At 36.0% G+C, this 21482-nt stretch overlaps 1 protein-coding gene across 1 annotated transcript; it reads left to right on the forward strand.

Annotated features, from left to right (window-relative positions):
• Positions 1-750: 750 nt before the first annotated feature.
• Positions 751-21227, forward strand: LOC122566596 (titin homolog). Its single transcript, XM_043724076.1, has 16 exons — positions 751-955; positions 1029-1270; positions 2041-2124; positions 2237-2362; positions 2436-2576; positions 3261-3384; positions 6739-6931; positions 7382-7625; positions 7780-7938; positions 8302-8628; positions 8969-9338; positions 9450-9675; positions 9986-10232; positions 10469-10694; positions 11154-11493; positions 11950-21227. Exons 1-16 carry the CDS (start codon positions 751-753, stop codon positions 20654-20656), a joined length of 11961 nt encoding a protein of 3986 aa, XP_043580011.1. The 3' UTR covers positions 20657-21227.
• Positions 21228-21482: the final 255 nt, after the last annotated feature.

A 21482-nucleotide genomic window follows, 5' to 3' on the forward strand; every position in this document is an offset into this window, starting at 1 on the left:
GGCACAATTTATGGCAGTTTCATCGTTATTGAAGAAACATATGTATTGAGTTGCTGGCAAAGTTCGTAGCAATTTTATCAATCGATATATTTTCCTGCGTATTTGATGAGATCAGAAGAAGATTACTTATTTTGGACTTTTGTCGCAAATAACGAAATACTGGATTCGAATGGGGCGTTCATAATCGCACATTAAATGAAACAATTAAATAAGAAAAGTACGTGATACAACGATGAAAAAGAAATAGTATAAAAAGACAATATTAAAAAATCAGTAAATAATAGTAACGTTAAATGTTGGATTTTACTTGGCATACTTAAAATCATACGTTCTACTCCGTAACTTTCGGCAACCACTCATCGTTTGATCATGATTTATCAATCTTTATGAGTCTTTAGGAAACTTCCTTTCGTGGTAAAGAACCAAATACTTTGAAAATTTAAAAAATCATTTCAGAATATATAAAAAGCAAAAATTACTTCCATTGAAAAAGACAAGCTTCTTAAAAAAAAAAAGATCATTAAACTACCCCCAAAGTAGCTGACGAAAGTATTCGAACACTTATGAAACTATCGTGTACATGTTACGTAAAACATTTTGCGTCGCATAAAATATTTTATATTTCACTAACAGTTGTTAGTTAGTTTCGTACAGCATATTCGTAAAATAACTATCGATCGCGTTAGGCGTTTGAACGTACTATTTTTATTCAAAGCAGAGATCTAGAAGAAGTAATCCGCTGTTTGCAGAATGCCCTTTGCAGGACAATGGTGCAAAGTATGGATTTATTTCGGATTCGTTTTCGCGTGGGCAAAGGGTGCGCGTCCACGCTTTGATACCTCCACGGACATGGGATTAGTTCTAGTTCCAGCGGATGCTGAAGTAGATTCTGTCATTTTCCGACTTCGCGCCACTGACCAGGATGCAGATTTCCCACTTGTTTTTGAAATAACTGGTAATTATAACGAATATTACACGGACAAGGGAGAAATAAACGCCTTCGTTAAAAAAATCCTTTATTTGTTTAGCTACCATCACACCTGTTGTAAGGATCGACAACCTGCCGTGCACGTTGTATAACAAAGTGTGTCAGGCTAATGTAATACTAACGAAACGGCTAATGCCCGGACGCCTTCACGATTTTGCCGTTAGGGTTAGAGACACGAAAGGAGATTCGAACTCGATGCAAGCTACTATTTCTGTTACGAACGCAACCACCCTTCGTGATAAAATATTCCCGCACATACCCTCTCTGATAATGGTACCCGAGGTAATTATTTGTTGTATTAATAACAACGATTAGTACTAGCATTCAACACGTTGATAACTACAACACCTTCCCCATAAGAATCGAATACATATGTTCTTTTCACATACCGATAATATCGCACGATACATCGCTTCGTTCTTTATTGTACGAATTCTATTAGGTGTATAACGTTTTATGTATCACATTGTTTGAAACTAGAAAAATATTAACTGTAAGACCTCTTTTATCCTTTAAAATTATTGCGAGGAATATGTGTTATTCTCATTGTTTAATATCCTTTTCATAATATTTCTTTATCGGCAGTATTTTACTATCTAATACTTTTAGAAAAATAATAAGTATTAATCCTTTACACGTTAGAAAAGCTTGAAATTAATCAGTGTAATCTGAATATGCATGCGTGTAATGTTCGATATGCTGTCGCTCTCGTGTTAAATCATATTCCTACTCTCGTTTCCTGCTTTCATGTTAAATTGCCTATTATTATGCGAGAAGTCTTCTAATCTGCCAAGTAAATCACAAACGTTATAATTTGGTAATTCTAAGTATAGTTGTTTATTTTCATACGTTAACGCCATATCGAAGATTATACCTAATCGTCCATCGTAAGGCATTCTAAGTTACAATAAAAGAAATTGAAATGACGTACAAAGTAATGTTTATAGATTACATTAACATTAATTTGTCAGAGGACAGTCTCTACTTTATCGTAAAATAAATTCTACAAAATCAGTGATTACAATGTTAATCTTATGAAATTATTTGCTTAGGATACTAAACCAGGTAAAGAATTGGACTATCTTTTAGTAAGAGCTAATTCTTGGAGTGGGAAACCCGTTTATATCGAACTCTGGGTAAGTCACAGAAATGAACGGTAATTTTTAAAACGTAGTGTGTTAAGTAATACTTGAAAATATACTATTGCCACTCGTATGTCTTCCAAACAATAATTTATTATCTTTATAGCAACCAAAAGAACTTTTCACCATAAGACAGCGGCAGACACCCACGCAAACACGAGGAATAATTACACTAACTGGAGAATTAGATTTCGAAACGCAATCCATGTACACTCTTACCATGTATGCTACGGTATGCGATATTTCAATAAATACTGTTAACTACTTTCTGCTAGAAAGTTTAAATAACATAGTTTATTTATTAGGATCCCTATACGGAGCAGGGAAAAGACACTAGAAATATTGCAGGCTTGAGCGTTGTTGTGATAGTTCAAGATGTTCAAGATGTTCCTCCAATTTTTACGCTAGCCCCTCCCCTCACAAGGATTAACAATTCTGTACAACCTGTAAGTCGTTCCCTTTCTTAACATGTTATTTATGTGTCTAGTGAAATATATAAATTTTATCAAATTAGATAAGTAGGAATGAGTTGTCTATTTTTAACTGTTAGAATAATTGAAAATTAGATTCACAAGCGAAAGCAAAGAGAATTTCCATTTTTACGTACGTTACATTAATAATAATTAGGAGTACAGACCTGTCGAACGACTATAAGGCAATAATATTCACATAATGTAAAGTTAGGCAAACTAATAATTTAGTAAACTATTTATTTATATATATTACATTTAATCAAACTATTCACGAAATTATTAAATCAAAGTTTAATATACTGATTAGAAGCAGAGAATATCCAGTCTCGATTAGAACGAATCAAGGAACATCCCTATTCTTCCTATTTTTATTATTTCTGACTAGTATAATTTCATATTACATCAAAAGTAATTTATCTTCAGCGTAAAATTAGCAAATAGGTGTCACAGTATCGAATAAGATGACTGGGTATATTTATTCCGATAATAATAGAAATGGAACGTTCTTATTTCGTTCTAATTCCGATTTTATATTTTAAAGTGATTAATTGGAGAAAAATGTTGTTAATCAATTTTGAGCAATTAAATGTAGGCCAGAAAAGCTATTTATGATACGATGTTTCATATAAGTAAAACGAATGTATACGTTGATTTCAGGGTGATATAATACTACGAGTGCACGCAGAAGACGGTGATAAAGGTGTACCGCGTGAAATCGTGTACGGTCTCGTGTCTGAAGGCAACCCCTTTACGCCATTTTTTAACATCTCCGAAACAAATGGTAAGAAAATATATCGTGATTTTAAAAAATGTATTTGAAGAATTAAACAATGTTACTATTTTATATTCTTTCTTTTTTTGTTTTTTTTTTTATTCTTTTCTCTTCTTTCTTTTTTTTTTATTTTGCTATAAAGACATCCAGATAATATTTTTATACAAAGAATCATTAACATGCAGTTCGTTTCTGAAATACAAATTATTTACTTACCTACGACAGTCAATGGAAAGTACTGAATTATTCGTAAAAATATTATACTCCACCGAATAGATGAAATTTTTTGTATAAAAATAAGCTGATTATTTAGAATAGGGCACATCTCATCGATTTAAATATGTCGTCAAAGTCAATGTACTGAATGATCTTTTCCTATGGATATAACTGCTTAATTTTCGAGTTATCAAAACCAAATTGACGATTAAACTTGGGAACAACTTGTTGTGAAGTTAGGAAGAAAACTTGTTAAGAAGAAAACAACTTGTTACTTCCAGAAGATAGATTTGAAAAAATGTCTTAATACGAGTTTGGAAAAATATTTCTAGAAGTTATCATTAAAATTGTTCGTCATTTTAAGCTTTTAACGCAGCTTAAAATTACATAAATTATATAACCATGGCTGTCATTCTATCTTGTCAAGATTTTCTATCGCACAGACGATCCACAATCGCGTAAAGTTTTACAATCGGTACTTATGTTGGTCCATAAATTCAACAGAGCGTGGTGAAAATTTGATTACCACGAATATGACCGGCAAACACAATAATTTACAGAGGGTGTAATTACATTTCCTAGCGCTCCCATCAGTAAGCGAATTATTCACAGGTTCACCGACATACACACCGTCGAATGACCTGATTTCTCAGGAATAATCCACTCGATGAGTAGGGTTTCAAATTAATTTACCGCTACCTCGAACTCCACTTCCCGACATTAAAGCGTGAAGGAATGATTCATACTCTTAGAGGTACAGCTAGCACGGAAAAACAGATTACGTATGCAGTTCTAGCACAGTGAAAAATGAATGAAACCGTGCAAAGTGCACTGGAAGAAATTCCATTACGAGAGGAATACACCGTTGATCAATAAGAGCCGACAGTTTCTCGATTTTCCCATAAAAAGAAGCTTTTTCATTTCCATCAACTTGTCGATCGTTAACGATGGAAATCGCACTGTCGGAAGCAAATATTGTGACCGAGGTAAATGTCCTTAAGAAATTTGATTGTCTCTTTTATGTGATTCTTGGATGTTAATGCTGTGTCTGACTTTCTTCGGCAGTTCTTCGTCTCTGTTGTTCCAATTTTCCTGTATTCGTGTAGTATACGGTCAGTCGTCAGTGATGCGTCTTCTCAGAAAGTGCCACGAAATGGATCTGTTTTATCGAAGACCTAATCGTGTGCGATTTTGGCGTGGCCATTTTCCAATCAGAAAATTATGGACTTTTCTTTTCTCTTCGCGGTACTGTCATGTGATTCGCTCAATTGGCCAATCGGTCAACTCCACATGAAAGTGGAGAAAATTGATGAAATAATATATACATAAGACAAGCATCGAACAAGCGCATTAGCATCAATATTTAAAAATTTTCTAAAAGTTTCAAAGACGACTCAGCTACTTCGGCTTATAAGTCAGCTCGTGTAGTGTTCGCTAGAGAGAAAATGTTGTTTTAACCCGTTCATTGATCAAATCTACGGTTTATGCTGCACGTTTTCCAAAATTAATGCGTTTTATTATGGATCCTTGGAAAAGGGAAGGCTAAGGGCCGTGAAACAACGAAGCAACTTTATACGCTTGTTTCCACGTGATTACAAGCTCGCACGAACGTGTTATCTAACGTCTGAGATCGGTGATACCGATTCTTTTCGCGGAACCAAAAACGAGTCAGGCGAGGAAGTGGCCAGAACTCGGTAGAAGTGGTCAGAGGAAAGTCTTGACGGTCTACAACGCGGTATCGATCGTACTTAGGGGTCAGTCTCTGCTTTTCAGGCTGCGATGCTTATCATTTCGTGACACGAAGCATGCGACCCCTTCGTACTCGTGTATGTATCGTATGTGTGTGCGCGCGCGCGTGTGTGTATAGACGTAACTACCAGAGAAAACCAGTGAAAAAGAAACAGACAGGGGCAGAAGGAATATAGAAGATAAAAGCGTATTGTAAGTATAAATGGGCGACCGTATCTTTACGCGCTACCGGAATAAATAAACTTGATAAGGGACATTTTAGCTATTTAATTACAGTTGCGAAATACGTATCTGTTTGTTACGATCTCGATATATGTCAAATTCGTAAATTTATTATAGATATCAGATGATATCTTGAACACAAAATTTGCGAATATATAAAGTTAAGAGGACTACTTAAAAATTTGGAATACGGTGAATGTACATGTAGATAATTCTGGAGAAGGTATGGCTTGCGATGTATAAATTATTATCGTCTCTCATTGTACGTGAATTTATACAAGTATTTTGTTGCTGAATTATATTAGCTATTTTATGTTATATCAATTTATAGGAGCTATAGTTTTATCGAAATTTATTTTCAAGCAGGTAACGTTATTTCAAAGGCTTCTATATTTCCTATATTTATTTGTATTGTTTTAATAGAATCGTAAATAGTTGTATCATTGAATTAATAATCACGCAACGTACTTCAACCATGATTATATAATCGTTGATATTTTAGAAACAAAATTAAGCGAATAACAGTGTAAATGAGAATAAGAGTTATATACGAAATGAGAAGGTGGTACAATGCAATGTATGTTAATAAGGGCAGTTCATTCGCTAAACTGCATTTCGTGATGTGTTATGGAAAATTTCCATCACTGGACATGCGTGCTCTGTATGTCATACATAAGTAACAGGGATCATTGACCGAAATGTTTTATTCATAATTCGCAATAAAAATAATTCGATCGTGACATAGCTTATTACTTGAACGTTTACGTATAATACATGCGAATAAAGATCTAAACATAACAGAAGTCAGGTATTAAGTCTTTAACGATCTTTTCGAGAATGTATTAATTTATACAAGAAAATGTGTAATTTGTACGATGATTCGTCTGATAAACGTATCATTTCAGTTATTTACATTTTATCCTACATACAGATTATATGTAATGGATAACATTCACTCGATATCTCATTAATTAAACCGCCCACATCGTGAACAATGTTACAATTATTATTCATGATTCTTAATTAGTAGATATTCTAATTTTCTTTATCCAAAATGCAAACATCGTTCAAATTTTCATATCTAGACATTTTCGTAGAGTGAAACATAATCTGTTTGTATACATGTTTCTAAGCTTTCTAGAGATTTAGACTAATTTACAAATCTTTGATCGATAGGAGAAATTACTCTTGCCAAACCATTGGAGGAACTTACCCAAATTACGCACGTTGGAGCGCCCGTTGTACTTACGGTGGTTGCTGAAGAAATAAGAAGAAGCAGAGAAGAACCTCCTGCCCAAGCCACAGTCGTCGACGTTGGCTTTCTTCTTGGGGAGCCGGGAAATAGTCCACCATACTTCGAGAGCGATAAGTTGGTACCTGAGTCGTGAATAATTTCCACTTTAATAACTATGAAATTTACAAATTGTTAAGGACTAAGTAAATCTTTTTATTAACGATTGAAAAAAGCATATAATCGTTAGAGTATTAATTATTATGTACAGAAGCAATGACATTAAAATTGATAAATTTAATTTTAGCTCAGTTTGTGATATTTTTAACTATTTTTATTATCGAAAACGAGGCAAATAAAGCACGACAATTAAATGTGCTATTTTTCAGGTAAATATAATATAATATGAAAGCGTAATAAGCAAAATAAAAAAGTTTAAGATAGATTAGATTATTCCTTCTCCTGAAACTTGAAATTTGTGAAAAACGAGGGAATTTCAAGTATTTCCCGAACAATTTTCAGCCTTATATTTCCATTAATTCTAAAATGTAATTTGTGTTTATAAAATATCTTATTCCTTTGCTGCAGTTACGTTGCTACGATAGACGAAAATCCTGAGCCGGGCACTGTGATAAATTTTGGTGAGCAATATTCAGCCAGGGTGAAAGACGAAGATATTGGAAAAGCTGGGGTGTTTGCGTTAAAGCTGGAAAATAACAATAATACGTTTGAAATAAATCCGACGGTTGCAGAACGCAATGCAGACTTTATTATAACCGTTCGAGATAACACATTCATCGATTATGAATTATACAAAGTTTTATCGTTCAAGGCGAGTATAATATATATAGATCGGCCATTACATTATATCTATATCATAAAGTTTATGGCTATCTCAAAAGATGTAATAAATTATAATAAGTTTAATTGTTCTTCGGTCGATTCTTCTTTGTTTACTGTCATTAATATAGTTTCATTGAATTCAGATTGTAGCTCAGGAAGTTGGTCCAGCTACAAATCTATCAGCGTCAGTGCCAGCTACAATATTTTTAAGAGATATAAACGATAATCCGCCAATATTTGACGAACAATCATACGAGATAACGTTATCTGAAAACGTAACTGCGGGTTCACGCGTGATTCAGGTAAACACTTAACTATCTCCCGAAGAAATTTCATGATTTTCATAATTAGATTGTTCATATGCCACTTATAACCGTAGAATATTAATTGTTTTTAACTATACCACGATATCTAAGAGAAACTGTTAAATAATAAAAACTATCATTTTCACTTGATTTGGATTGTAAGAAATTTGCTGACCCTTTCTTCGCAAACCATTGTATCTACATTTCTTCTTTACACTACGTGATATAATTTTCACGTTTTTCATATATACAACTATACAAAACTATGTACATTGTTCTGACATAAGTTACAAGGTTGAGAAAGAAATGATTAAATAATATCGAATGTCAAACAAACATTGTAATACCTTCTCTCTATAGGTGCACGCAACTGACAAAGATACAGGTGTTTATGGCAGTATCCGATACACCGGTATAACAGGAGAAGGCAGTCAAGCTTTCACTATGGATTCAGACACCGGATTAATAACTGTCGCTATGGGCTCTTCCTTAGATCGTGAAGTAGCAGCAAGACTTGTATTAACCGTTGAAGCTCGGGATGAAAATGGCAACGGCAATAGTGGCGTTGTTCCTTTAATAGTTAATCTACTTGACGTGAATGATAATGCACCAATATTTGAAAAGGACGTTTACGAGTTTATGTTGAACTCTGATCTAACTAATTTTACATCGACTGCTTTGATAAAGGTATATTAAATAATCTTAACAATTATCTTCTGTGATTATTACGCCCCCTCCATCTTATGATCTTTTTATATAAACCATTGTACTGGAAAATAATTCAAAGTTACAATGTACGTAGTCATACTGTAAGTAGCCTGGGGATGTTTATGAATTTATGAGAAATCTAGGTAGATATATATCTAAATGTAACATGGTATTGTTATGTATAATTTAAAAATAATTGGAAAATTTATCCCTTTACTATCAGTCTGTGGTTGCGTTGACAAAGATAGGAATTTGCATAAACATCCGCGGCATAATCAAATGATTAATCAAATGATAAAGAGAATGTAACTATTGACAGGCGATTGACGCTGACGCAGAGCCACCCAACAATGTAGTTAGATACGAATTAGTTTACGGAAACTACGGGAAGAAATTCGATTTAAACGAAACGAGCGGTGAATTAATACTTCTGTTGCCGATTACGAAATTCAGACAAAAGAAACAGAGCGCATACGAGAAATTTTCGAAGAAAGCTAAAACGAAATTCGTCAACAGTCAAGAAGAAATACGAAACGATTTCTTAATGGTGACTAGAAATGTGAATGAATCTACGAGGATTAATTTGGGAAATCTAACGAAGGAAATGTCGACGGAAGTTATAAAGAAACGACGAAAACGAGCCGACGACGATGCACTGTACACTCTCACTGCCAGAGCATACGATCTAGGTAAACCGATAGAAAATTATTTGTCCAGTAATTTTCCAGTAATACTGCTTAAAGTATAAACACAAAATAATGTAATTTGTTATTAGACACGAATAATATAAATCGTTGCAGGTGTACCGCATCTTTCAAGTACAACAAAAATTCGGATCCTCAGTGGAATCGCAATGGAAGCACGCATAATGATGTTCGTGGTGCCAGGAGAACAGCCGAACTCCACGAAAACTGCTGAAACTTTAGCCGCTATTACAGGTGGTCGAGTGACTGTGTTAGAAACTCGTCCTTATATTCAACGGAATGACACTGGAAGCACGGGGATTCTTCCTGGGGGAGGAAAAAGGTTAGTGACCTACTGATATTCGGTACATGATCATTGCGATTTAATCACTCGATGAAAAACATTTTTCAACTATGAACCAGTCGATGGTCATTAGATTCTGATATACACTATTAGAGGGATTATTCATTGTAAGATCCTGTAATAAAATCTTATATTTATTTCTTATTTATATACTCATTATAAGATCTTACGATAAATAATATTGTCAAGGAATAAGGAAAGGCAAATTTTCTTTGATATTCTGTCTTTATGGATTTTTTATTTTACATACGAAATCAACAGTGAAGAAACTTAAACTATACTTTTTCAGGAGTATTATCGTGGCTCGCGTCGAGCAAACTGAACCAGGTACGTCTTTGGTAGATGTAGAAAAGATTCGTGAAGCTTTAGCTGCGAATGGAGTCGGGATCATTGCTGGAAACGCGATTATGAACACGAGTATACATATCGACAATACAAACGCCCCTGTTGATGGAACTCCACATCATACAAATGTCAATGATGGTCAAACGACTCTTATTAACAATACTATTGCTACTGTTCCAAGCGAAGAAGTGGTACGAATACGATTCTCAACTTCTAAATTATATAGTGAAAATTGTAAAATAAATCAATTATCTGGAATAATTACTTTGTCTTGTTGTTTGTAAGATATTTAAATAATTAGCACTTGAATATCTAGTTTATATAAATTATGACTTTTACTTTGATATTATTTAATATTAATTATGATTTAATTTATGACATTTAGCTAGATTTCAAAAAATGACGAGAATTTGGATAAATGTTTTAGACGGTGTACAAAGCAGAAAACAAATTATTATTCTGGCTTCTGATAATCCTGGTGTTACTTATACTTTTGGCCATTGCCGCGTTAATTATCTGCTGCATATGTCCTGGATGTCCTTTTTATATGGCGCCCAGAAAAAGACGAGTACATTCGTCAGAAACATTGGTCGTACGATCAGATGGAAGACCAAAACGACATCTTCATCGGCAGCCTGCGGTAGCTACCGAAGGTAATCTATTTTTAAATCATTATGTGTATCTTTTAGTTTTAAATAATAAATAATAATAATAATTAAATAATAATAAATAATACTAATGACAATATAATTAATAACCCGATATATTGCTGATTATAAGTATTAGCACATCTGCTATATCTTATGTCACTCATATTATACGTCGTATAATGTAAAAAAGCTTACAATTTGTTTCAACCATAGAATTATTTAATTACACAATACAAATACGTTTAAAGCTTAACGTGAAGCTTAAAAACTGAAACGACTTTATAATAACGCGAAAAGTTACTTCAAATAACACGTGGTGTTTTTTGTATTAACCAAAATATCGTATCATTATCGTGGTTTAATATTTGTTATTATATTTACGTTATTCTTGTATCTTTTATATTATTGTCATATCAAACAAATATCATGCTATTATTTATATGAACCTTCGTCATATCTCAGTATCGTGGAATGGAAGGAAACAGGCGTGGAGTGCTGACCCAACGAGAAGAAATTGGCAATTCAATAGAAGAAACGTAAAGAATTGTTCGCTTCCTGGCGACGTTGCTTACATTTCTGGGCAACCAAACGACGTTCAAATGAATCTTGAAGCTCAAAGATTAAGAGATGGGCATTCTTACGATCACTCGAGGAAGAGCAGAATAAATGAACAAGAAAGAATATATATGGAGGATATGGAGGATCAAAAGGCAAGAGGTTATCATACTGCGGAATTGGACTCTTTACAACGACACGAAATGGAAAGAGGTTCCGATCTGCAACATCAAGCTTATAGGCAAAGGTAGGTAAGCTGTCATCTCACGTTCACTCATACGTCCTGTTGAAATGAAAATGAAATAATACAGCAGAGAGGCTCGTTTTTCTTCTTCAAAGTCACGATGTCGTTGTGTAGTTTCTTGAGGCTTGAAATCATCGCTGAACTAAATTGTCTTTCTTGTAAAAAATGTAGTACTAAGTTTATATTGATTAAAATCAATGATATTCACCACTTTTCTTCAGTATGATTATCGCCACTATTCTTTGTTATACTTATACATAATTATAATCATTAATTACAATCGTAATACTCGCACTTTGTTTCAATTAGAACCAACTTAATCAGAATTTAAAACAGCTCTGTTCACCTCACGTAACATCGTCAGTCGCCCGAATGAAATCATTAGTAACATCATTGATAGGTCGTCGCTTTTATATATGTATAGCTGAATTAAAATTCGATCGAAACTCGATTCCATAGATTCGTGGAAACCGACATGAACGAAGAACCAACTGTCAGAGAGCAACATTTCTACCGCGAAGGGAACGCTGAAGTCTTACGGCTAGTGACACGAGGACAAGTGGAAGATACGACAAGCCATCTTCACCAACCCCATCATCACCGCCCAACAGCCTTGATCGTAGATGGCAAGGATATAATTCTGCAAAGATTCATAGAAGACCAGAAGTCGAGGCACGAGTTGTCGATGCAGGACATCGAAGCAGCTCGTAGCATGGAATCGCATCAACGATCGAAAGAAGTATGTCAGCAACAACAGCCAGAGATAATCCTGATACCGGACAGGTTGGATCTCGGTCATAGGCAGCACATCGAAGAAATAGGACCTAACGTGCAGAGGCTAGTGATCGATCACGGTGACTATGGTTCGCAAAAGATAGAGAAAGAATCTCTGAGGGAATCTCAGATGAGAGAAACTATGAGGCAAGAGAAGCAAGAGGCTGTTGCAAGTGGTGCACCAATTGCTGAAAGACCGCCGGTCGTTACCACAGATCACATTCAAGCAAATAGCAGCCAGTATCCGTTTCACGACTTGGAGCTAGCGAGACAAAACGCGCTATTAACTCGATTACTACTCGAAAGAGAAAATCGTCGTGCAGGAGCCGGCGGAGTGGACTCCACAAGTTACTTAGAAACGCAAAGCCTTCCCGGACAAGTAGCGATCGCTACTCAAACCGACAGAACAGCGGCCACTCAAACGGAACGTCAGGTGAAAAGTAGAAGCGACAACGACGAATCCGACGAGGAGTCAAGACACAGGAAAAAATTGAAGTCTAGGAAGAAGTACGGCGATGGAGATTGGAAAAGGTCTAGAACTCTATGGATGAAGTCGCCGATCGAAGAAGAAGTGAGCCCTTGTTTCGATAAGCGATTGAGCATTTTGAGGAAAAAAGTGAGGGAGGTGAAAGAAGGCAGGAAGATTTCTCTGGAGCCGGATGTGCTGAGGGAAATCTCGGATTCTTTGGATGGAAACGGAAGTTCGTACAAAGGCGAAGAGGACGAAACGATGCGGAGTTATCAAAAAACCGAACGCACGAGTATCAGTTATAAGATTCTGAACGAGAAGGAGACTGGTTCGCAATCTTCCGAGGAGATACGTAAGGAAAGGCACGAGAAAAGTTGTGAGGACGTGACTGACGATCAGAAGATGAACGTCACTGAGTCCACCTCCTCGCCAGAAATAAAAGTTCAACGTGAAAAGTACGTCCGCGAGAAGGTAGACGGCAGAAGTCCGAAAAAGGAGGGAAAGTCGAAGACGCAGAAAAAGTCAGACGGCGTGATAAAGCCGAGTTTCAGGATTCTTGAGAAAGAGTTTACAATGCTAACGAAGAAGCTGAGCAAACTGGGTGACAAAAAATTTCAGGAGAGCACTGGCAGCGACAGCACGAGCCAAGAGAAGTCAGATTCGTTTGCGAAAGAGCCGAAAAAGGATTTGGATCAGAAAAGCGCGAAGAAGATGGATTCCTCGAGTTCTCAGAAACAAACAGCTGAATGTACCGCGAGCTCGTTAAAGGCGGAACAGAAAGGAAAACAGAAGAAGGAGTCAGCCATAGCTAAAACGAAACAAAAGCTGAAATATCAACAGAGTCAAGTGATGAGTACGGGAAGTTCCGAGTTCGACGATGCTCTTGACAAACCAAAGAAATTTTGCGGAACTCGTCACGAAAGCGTGAAACAGAAGCAACCAATTAGCACTCAAGGTCATGCGAAAGTGAAACGTCAAACGCAAATGGAGCGACGAGAACCTAAAAAGCAAATGTCCGAATTTCGAGACGAAGAAGTTGAGAAGCGAAAGGAAGGCTACTCGAAGGAAACACCAAAGGCTGAATTAAAGTCTGAGAAGATTGGGAAAATGATGATAAAAGCACCGAAACTGGGTACTATATCTCGTAAACAGAACGTCGCTGAAGAAACCAGCACCAGTACAGAGGAAAAAAGAGGAGGAAGAGATGCGTTTACTCCAAGAGATTTCGAAAAGAAAAGCAGTACAGATTTTTCAGACGGAGATTCAAATGGCGTACATCAACGCGTGGTAGAAAGGTTTCCAAAGAAAATAATTGAAAAATTTAGCGACGACTTCGTTGAAGAACCGAAGGAAGAAATCGTGGAGCAACAAGCAACAATTTCCATGGAAGAAGAGCGGGATACAGCGAACGTAGAAAAACACAAGATTGTTACAGAGAAAGAAGTATGTATTCCTGACACGATACAGGTGTCAAAAAATGGGTTGAAGTGGATTCGTGATACAGTTGAAGAACCTGTGAAACCTGAAGAACATATAAGTACAAAGAAATCGATCGATGATTCTACGGCTCATGCTAAAGAAGAATTGATTACAGGTTTTACGGCTATTGATACGATGGCTGCAACTAAGAAAGAAGAGCTCAGTGAAACTATCGTACGAGATCGGCAAACTGATAAAACTTCGTCTGAAAAAGAATCTATGGAGAGTATAAAATATAGCGATACAGGTGAAAAAAAAGAAAGTAGGCAGACAGATAAATTAGCGAGCGAAGCTGAAAAAGACATAGCTGAACATATAAAGGATAAATTGGAAGATTATAAGGACGAAGATAAATCATTAGATGAGTCCAAAGAGCAAATTGAAATGAAACCAGTGCGCGAGTTAGAAGAGCGGAAACAAGACGATAAGGAAGATGATAAATACGAGTATTTGGAGCAGAAAATGAAAAAGCTGTTGTCAAAAGATATTGGGGAAGAGAGTGTAGCTTTAGAAGAGCTTAAGAGGGCAGAAGTAGAATATAGAGCTGAAGGAATTTCTAGAGAAAAGGAAGAAGCAGAAAAAGAACTAGAAGTCGAAGTTGATGCTCTTAAAGAAGAAGAACGTAGTGACAAAATAGGTACAGTGCAAAAGATCGAAGAACCGGTTGAGAAATATATAAAAACTGAAATGCCAAGTAATGGACAGGACAGTGTGAGACAAGATGTGGCAGATGAATCAAAAATATGTGGAAAAACAGATAAAACAGATAAAACTAATGGAGAAGAGAAAAAATCAGTAAAAGATGTCGATGGTTCAAAATTAGATCACGTTACTATCGAGGAGAAGGAAGGTTCAATACAAGCAACATCTAGTGACCAGGAGAAAAAAATGATCGATTCAAACACAATTGAAGTTCTCCGTGGAAAAGAAACTACGTCAATGATTGAAACTTACGATCGAAAGGCTGAAGAAAATGTTTTTCTAGATGAACAGGAAAAGTACGACGAAGACGTTACAAGAATTAAATCCGTTGATCAAGTTGCAGAAAGTATTTTCGTAAATAAAGATAAAGAAGGCATTAGTGATAAAGGCGAAATCATCGTGAAAGCTACAACTGAGGATGACAAAGCTGTTGAAAAGGCAAGTGAGGATTATAAAATTACTGAAAAAGTAACTGAGGATCAAAAATTTGATAAGAAAATAATGGATGATCGTAAAATTTTTCCAGAAGCAACTATGGATCAAGAAGTTGGTAGAGAAATAAATAAGGATCGGAAAACTGATGAACAAGCGAGGCAAATTGATCGAATTACTCGAGAAGAAACTTTTGGGGACCCCGAAATTATCGAAGAGGCAACGAAAGATCAAAAAATGGATAAAGAAATAACTGAGGGTCAGAAAGTTGATAAAGAAACCACTAAGTTTACAAAAATGGATACAGAAACGAAAGAGGATGATAAAATTCTTGATAAGACACCAGCGGATCATAAAATTATTGCAGTTACTGGAGACAAAAAGACTTCTAAAGAAACAACTGAGCTTGAAATTCCTGAAACGGTAATTCCAGATGATCAAATTGTTAAAGAAACAACTGAAGATCGGAAAATTGATGAAAAAGCAGCAGAGGGGTACAAAATTTCCAAAGAAGCTACTATGGACAAAGAAATGACTAAATCGGCAACTACAGATTATAAAATTGATAAAGAAACAAGGGATGATGGCAATATTAATGGAGAACCAACTGCAGATCAAAAAATTGTTAAAGAAACAAAGGACGATGATGACATTACAGGAGAACCAACTGCAGATCAGAAAATTGGTAAAGAAACAAAGGACGATGATGACATTACAGGAGAACCAACTGCAGATCAGAAAATTGGTAAAGAAACAAAGGACGATGATGACATTACAGGAGAACCAACTGCAGATCAGAAAATTGGTAAAGAAACAAAGGACGATGATGACATTACAGGAGAACCAACTGCAGATCAGAAAATTGGTAAAGAAACGAAGGACGATGATGACATTGCAGGAGAACCAATTGTAGGTCAGAAAATTGGTAAAGAAATAAAGGACGATGATGACATTGCAGGAGAACCAACTGCAGATCAGAAAATTGGTAAAGAAACAAAGGACGATGATGACATTGCTAGAGAACCAACTGCAGATCAGAAAATTGGTAAAGAAACGATGGACGATGATGACATTGCTAGAGAACCAACTGCAGATCAGAAAATTGGTAAAGAAACGATGGACGATGATGACATCGCTGGAAAACCAATTGGAGATCAGAAAATTGGTAAAGAAACAAAGAACGGTGATGACATTGCAGGAGAACCAACTGCAGATCAGAAAATTGGTAAAGAAACAAAGAACGGTGATGACATTGCTAGAAAACCAACTGCAGATCAGAAAATTGGTAAAGAAACAAAGAACGGTGATGACATTGCAGGAGAACCAACTGCAGATCAGCAAATTGGTGAAGAAACAAAGGACGATGATGACATTGCTAGAGAACCAACTGCAGATCAGAAAATTGGTAAAGAAACAAAGGACAATGATGACATCGCTGGAAAACCAATTGGAGATCAGAAAATTATAGAAACAGTTGAGAAACAAGACACTGTTAAATATTATGAAACTCTTGAAAAAGCAACCGAGGACTTCAAAATTACTGAACCAGAAGCTACATATCATAAAATGGTAGAAAAGACAACTGAGGATCACACAAGTGTTGGTGATCTCGGAATTTTAACAGAAACTACCGTTGATTTCATTGGTAAAGAGAAAACGTCCGATGAGGAGAAGAAAATTTCAATGGAAATCGATAAGGACAAAGTTAGTGAAAAAGAAGCTATTTCTTTAGATGAAGAAAAGGTACCTGGCGAGCAAGCAGGTACTACAGATCTTAAATCGGATGATCAGCAAATAGACAAAGAGGTTGTTTTAAATGGAAAAGAAGAAACTGTAGATATTACGTCTGATAATGAAAATGAAAAGAGAAAAAGTAGTTCCCCGAAGGAAAAGGAAACTTCCACGAAAAAGGAAGTTACGAAAGAACCAGTTTCTAGCGACGATCACAGAATTAATGAGAGAGATGTTTCTATTGACACGAAGGAGGAAACACGTGTTGAAGAAGAAAAAGAAATTGTAAAAGGCGAAGAAACCAAAGAACAAGCAAGTATTATCGACGATAAAGAAAAGGAAAAATATCAGGATAAAGAAGAAAAAATAACTATAGGGACGGTAAAAATTGATGACCATTCGATCGAAGAAAAAGGAATTAGTAAAGGAATGCAAAAAATGGATGATTCCAAAGCTACTGAGAAAGAGAGTACAGAAACAGAAGAAATTGATGACAGTCAAATTCCTGTCGAGGGAATTGCCCCGGAAACTTCAATTGAAAAAGAGGATGATACATCAACGATTCAAGATTATCAGATCGATAAGGAAGTTATTCCCATGAAAATACTTGATGACACCACTAAAGAAAAAGATGATGCGTCAAAAAAATCAATCGCTGAGAAAGAAGATAGTGAAGCAACAAAGGATTCAACGGAAATGCCTACTTCGATCGATAGTTATACGAAAAAAGAAAGTCCAATGGAGACATCAACTGTTGATGATCACACTGATAAAACAGATGGTGTCTTCGATACATTAACGAATGGCAAAAGATCGATAATTCCGAGTACTGAAAAAGAAACTGGAACTATCGAACAATCATCTACAGACGATAAAATTATCGAGAAAGAAGTTGCTTCGTTATCTTTCGACAAAAGAGAAGAGAAGGAAAAGAATGAAGTCAAAATTTCGAATATTAGTAAATCTCCGACTCCTCGAATAGATGGCGAGTCTGAGACACTCGTGGAACCACCAGTGGACGATAAACAAACGACAGAAGACGCGGGGCAAGATAAAATTGTTGATCTCTCGGATGATGACAAAATAATATCAACTCCAAAGGATGCGGCAAAAAAGGTTGAGGAAATTAATGTTCTCGAAGAAGCAAAGGAAGAAGAATCCGACGAAAAAATAAAAATCGATGACTCCTCGAGAGATGAAGCGACAAAATTAGTGGCAGAAGAATCTGTCGAAAAATCAGAAATTGGTGAACCTTTAAAGGACGAGCCAGCATCACCGGCGAAAGAAAGACAAGACAAGTTATTCGAAAAAACGCACGAAGTGAGCAAGGAACCCGAGAAACTTTCGGATAATGAAACAGCAGATAGCAAACTAGCACGAACTACCGAGAAGGTGGAGCAGTTGCACGAACCATCAGGTAAAGTGAGCAGTAGTTTTCAGGAAATCGAATTGGTTGAAACTTCCCCGCAGATGTACGAGACGACAGAGAAAGAAAAGTTTGCGTTTGATTCCACTATACGGAAAGCTTCAACAGATTCCGGGAAAATATCCGAATCCGAAGAGCAGTTGAAGTCAGAGAGCGAGCAAACTGAATTACAGGAAGTAGAACAATTTGTTGAGGAACAAACTTTTACCGCGGAGGGAGCCGACATTCAGAGGGAGACATTTCCGAAGGAACAGTCAAATATGCGATTTAATGTACCTACGATTGTCCCCAATGGCGAATCAGATAAGCAAGATCTAACGAAGCCGAAAATGGATAAAACTTTGCCTTTAGAGGAAGATATAGGGCAAGAAGAGAGGCAGGAAATACCTGTTGAGGGAAAACTTATAGACGTAAGCCTTCCACTTTTTACAAGCATAATAGATACGGTGGTTGATTCTGAAGATAGTGATTCATCGAGTGATATTTCCAGGAAGACAACGTTAACTACCAGACCGTATCAGACACCACGACATCGCGCTCCACAACTATCTGAGAAAGAAATTAGTCAAACTGAGGAGACAACTGAGCTACAGGACATGGAAGATGAGGAACGAGTGACGATATCGATCGAAGAGATAGAAGATGAGGACGTAGAATCTTCGAAGGAGGACAAAATGTTCGTGGAATTTGAAGATACAAGCGAAACAGAAGAAGATAAAGAAACTGTATTAAGGGAAAAGACTATGGATATACAAACGCATTTTAGTCCGAAGAAAATAATCACAGGAACTGATAGAGAAGATATGGAGAAAGACGAGCAAGCAGAATCTGGATGCAGTTTGGAACTGGATAAAGAATCCTCGATTAGTACAAAACTAGAATCTGGGACGAAGGAGTGCGATACGAAGGCTGACAGACAAGATAAAGCTCGTGACAAAGAAAGTTCGACTAGTACGAAACATGTAAAGGATACGAAGATAGATTCTGGAACGAGAGGCTACGATAGAAAGCCTGATAGACAAGATGAGGTTCGTGAGAAAGAATCGTCGACTAGTACACAACGTGTAAAAGATACAGAACTAGAACACGAAATGAAAGACGACGATAAAAAGGTTGATAAGCCAGATGAAGCGTCATTAATTTCTAAACTTGCAAAAACCGAGACCTTTAAAGTTACCGATAGAAGAATGAAAGAGCTGGAAAAGAAAAGAGTAATTCTACGAAGGAAGAAAAAAAGTTCTTCCGAGGAATCTTCCGAGGAGAAAGCAACTCATTTTCACGATGTAACGAGTCACGGTGGGTATCGGACACGTAGAAAGCTCCCGGAAGAACAATTGAAGCAAAAAGATAGCGATCAAACGAAACAATCAAGGAAACGAGATGAGGAGTCACGGCGGAAGCAATCTCTGTCGAAATTGAAAGCCGAAAAGGACAAAAAATCATCCAGTAGCAGCGAGAAATATCCAACTCCACCGAAAACTGGAGAAATCGATACGAGTAAGACACGACCGAAATACATGGCCTGGTACAAAAAGAATCGAGAAGAAATGGAAAAGAAACGAGCCGAATTAATGGCTACGGACGACGAGGAGCAACTTCCTCGATGGTTACGAAGGAGTATGAAAAATCAAAAAACTGAGAAGGAAGGTAAAAAGTTATCGAGCCATAAAACTGCTGACACGACTCCGCGGACGAGACGCAAAGTGAAACCTTTGGTAAACGTCGAGTCTGAACAATTGAAAGCCATCGTTCGTCAAGGAAGAAAATTAAGGAGAGCCGAAGGAGGAAAAAACGAAGATCCACCGGTTCAAATATTCGCGGCAACGCCACCCTCGGTATCGCAAGATCCTAAATATCATTTGCTACAACATTCTGAATACAAATACGAAAAGATATCTGCGCCATTTTACCTTCATCCTCCGCCTGTTCCTCATCCCTCGCCGCAATTATCACCAGAACATTTTAATATTCCACCTACGATGGAACAAGGGTGTACCGGTGAAGATTTCGATTCTGGAATAGCAATATCGTTGCAGGGTGGCAACAGGTTGCGACACCAACAATTATTAGAAAAGAAAAGTGTATTTGATATCGCTTACAGCGAAGCTGCCCCTTCTCAACTTCGTTCTGACAGTACTACACCTCCGTCTTAAATTAGTAATAATTTGAGAATCTTTTGTCTTTGTAGAAAACTATTCTTCTCTGTCGTTTAACGATTTTTAAAATATTTATTCAAGACGGATACATTGTTAAACATTTTTGAATATTTTACGCGACAATTAACTTTATACAATTAATCAGTTGTTACAGTTTAACAAGTGTACAGGATAAAGTGAGGACAGATTTAAATCTATTATTATCGAGCTCGTAAATGTTATGAATTCTAAAAGAAAAAGGAAAAAGACACAGATTAAACTAGAAATGACTAAATTACGCACAAAAAATGCAGGGTTAATTATAACATAAAATAGATTTCAAAAATTGTCACGTTTTAGAATTTACACTTTGATGGAGAATAACATGAAACGAATATGAAATTTGAAAATGCATTTAATCATAAAATTTGAAAAAGCGTTCAATTTCGATGGAGAGTGATTAATATTCGCTACATAGTATTCACTATAAAAATAACATTGAAAGGAATCTGATAGAGTTTAATGAATTTTACGTATGTGTATGTACAAATTTTATCAATATTCATTATGAAATAAAAATATTTAATAATATAAGTAATTTTATCCAAAAGAAATCTATAAAATCTAACATAAAGAAGCAAAAAGAACTATTCACTAAAAATTCTAAAATATATTGTATAGTGTTCACAACGTTTATATAATATAAATAGGTCTCTAAATTATAATAATATATTTTATGTTATTTTAAAATTTCAAATTGTAACACTTTTCAAATTAATAATTTTAAAGCACAAATACCTTAATATCATTTTGTAGAAGGTGGTAAAATGGTAAAATTGTCTCA

The sequence above is a fragment of the Bombus pyrosoma genome, linkage group LG4, assembly GCF_014825855.1.
Source record: "Bombus pyrosoma isolate SC7728 linkage group LG4, ASM1482585v1, whole genome shotgun sequence".
Lineage (NCBI taxonomy): Eukaryota > Metazoa > Arthropoda > Insecta > Hymenoptera > Apidae > Bombus > Bombus pyrosoma.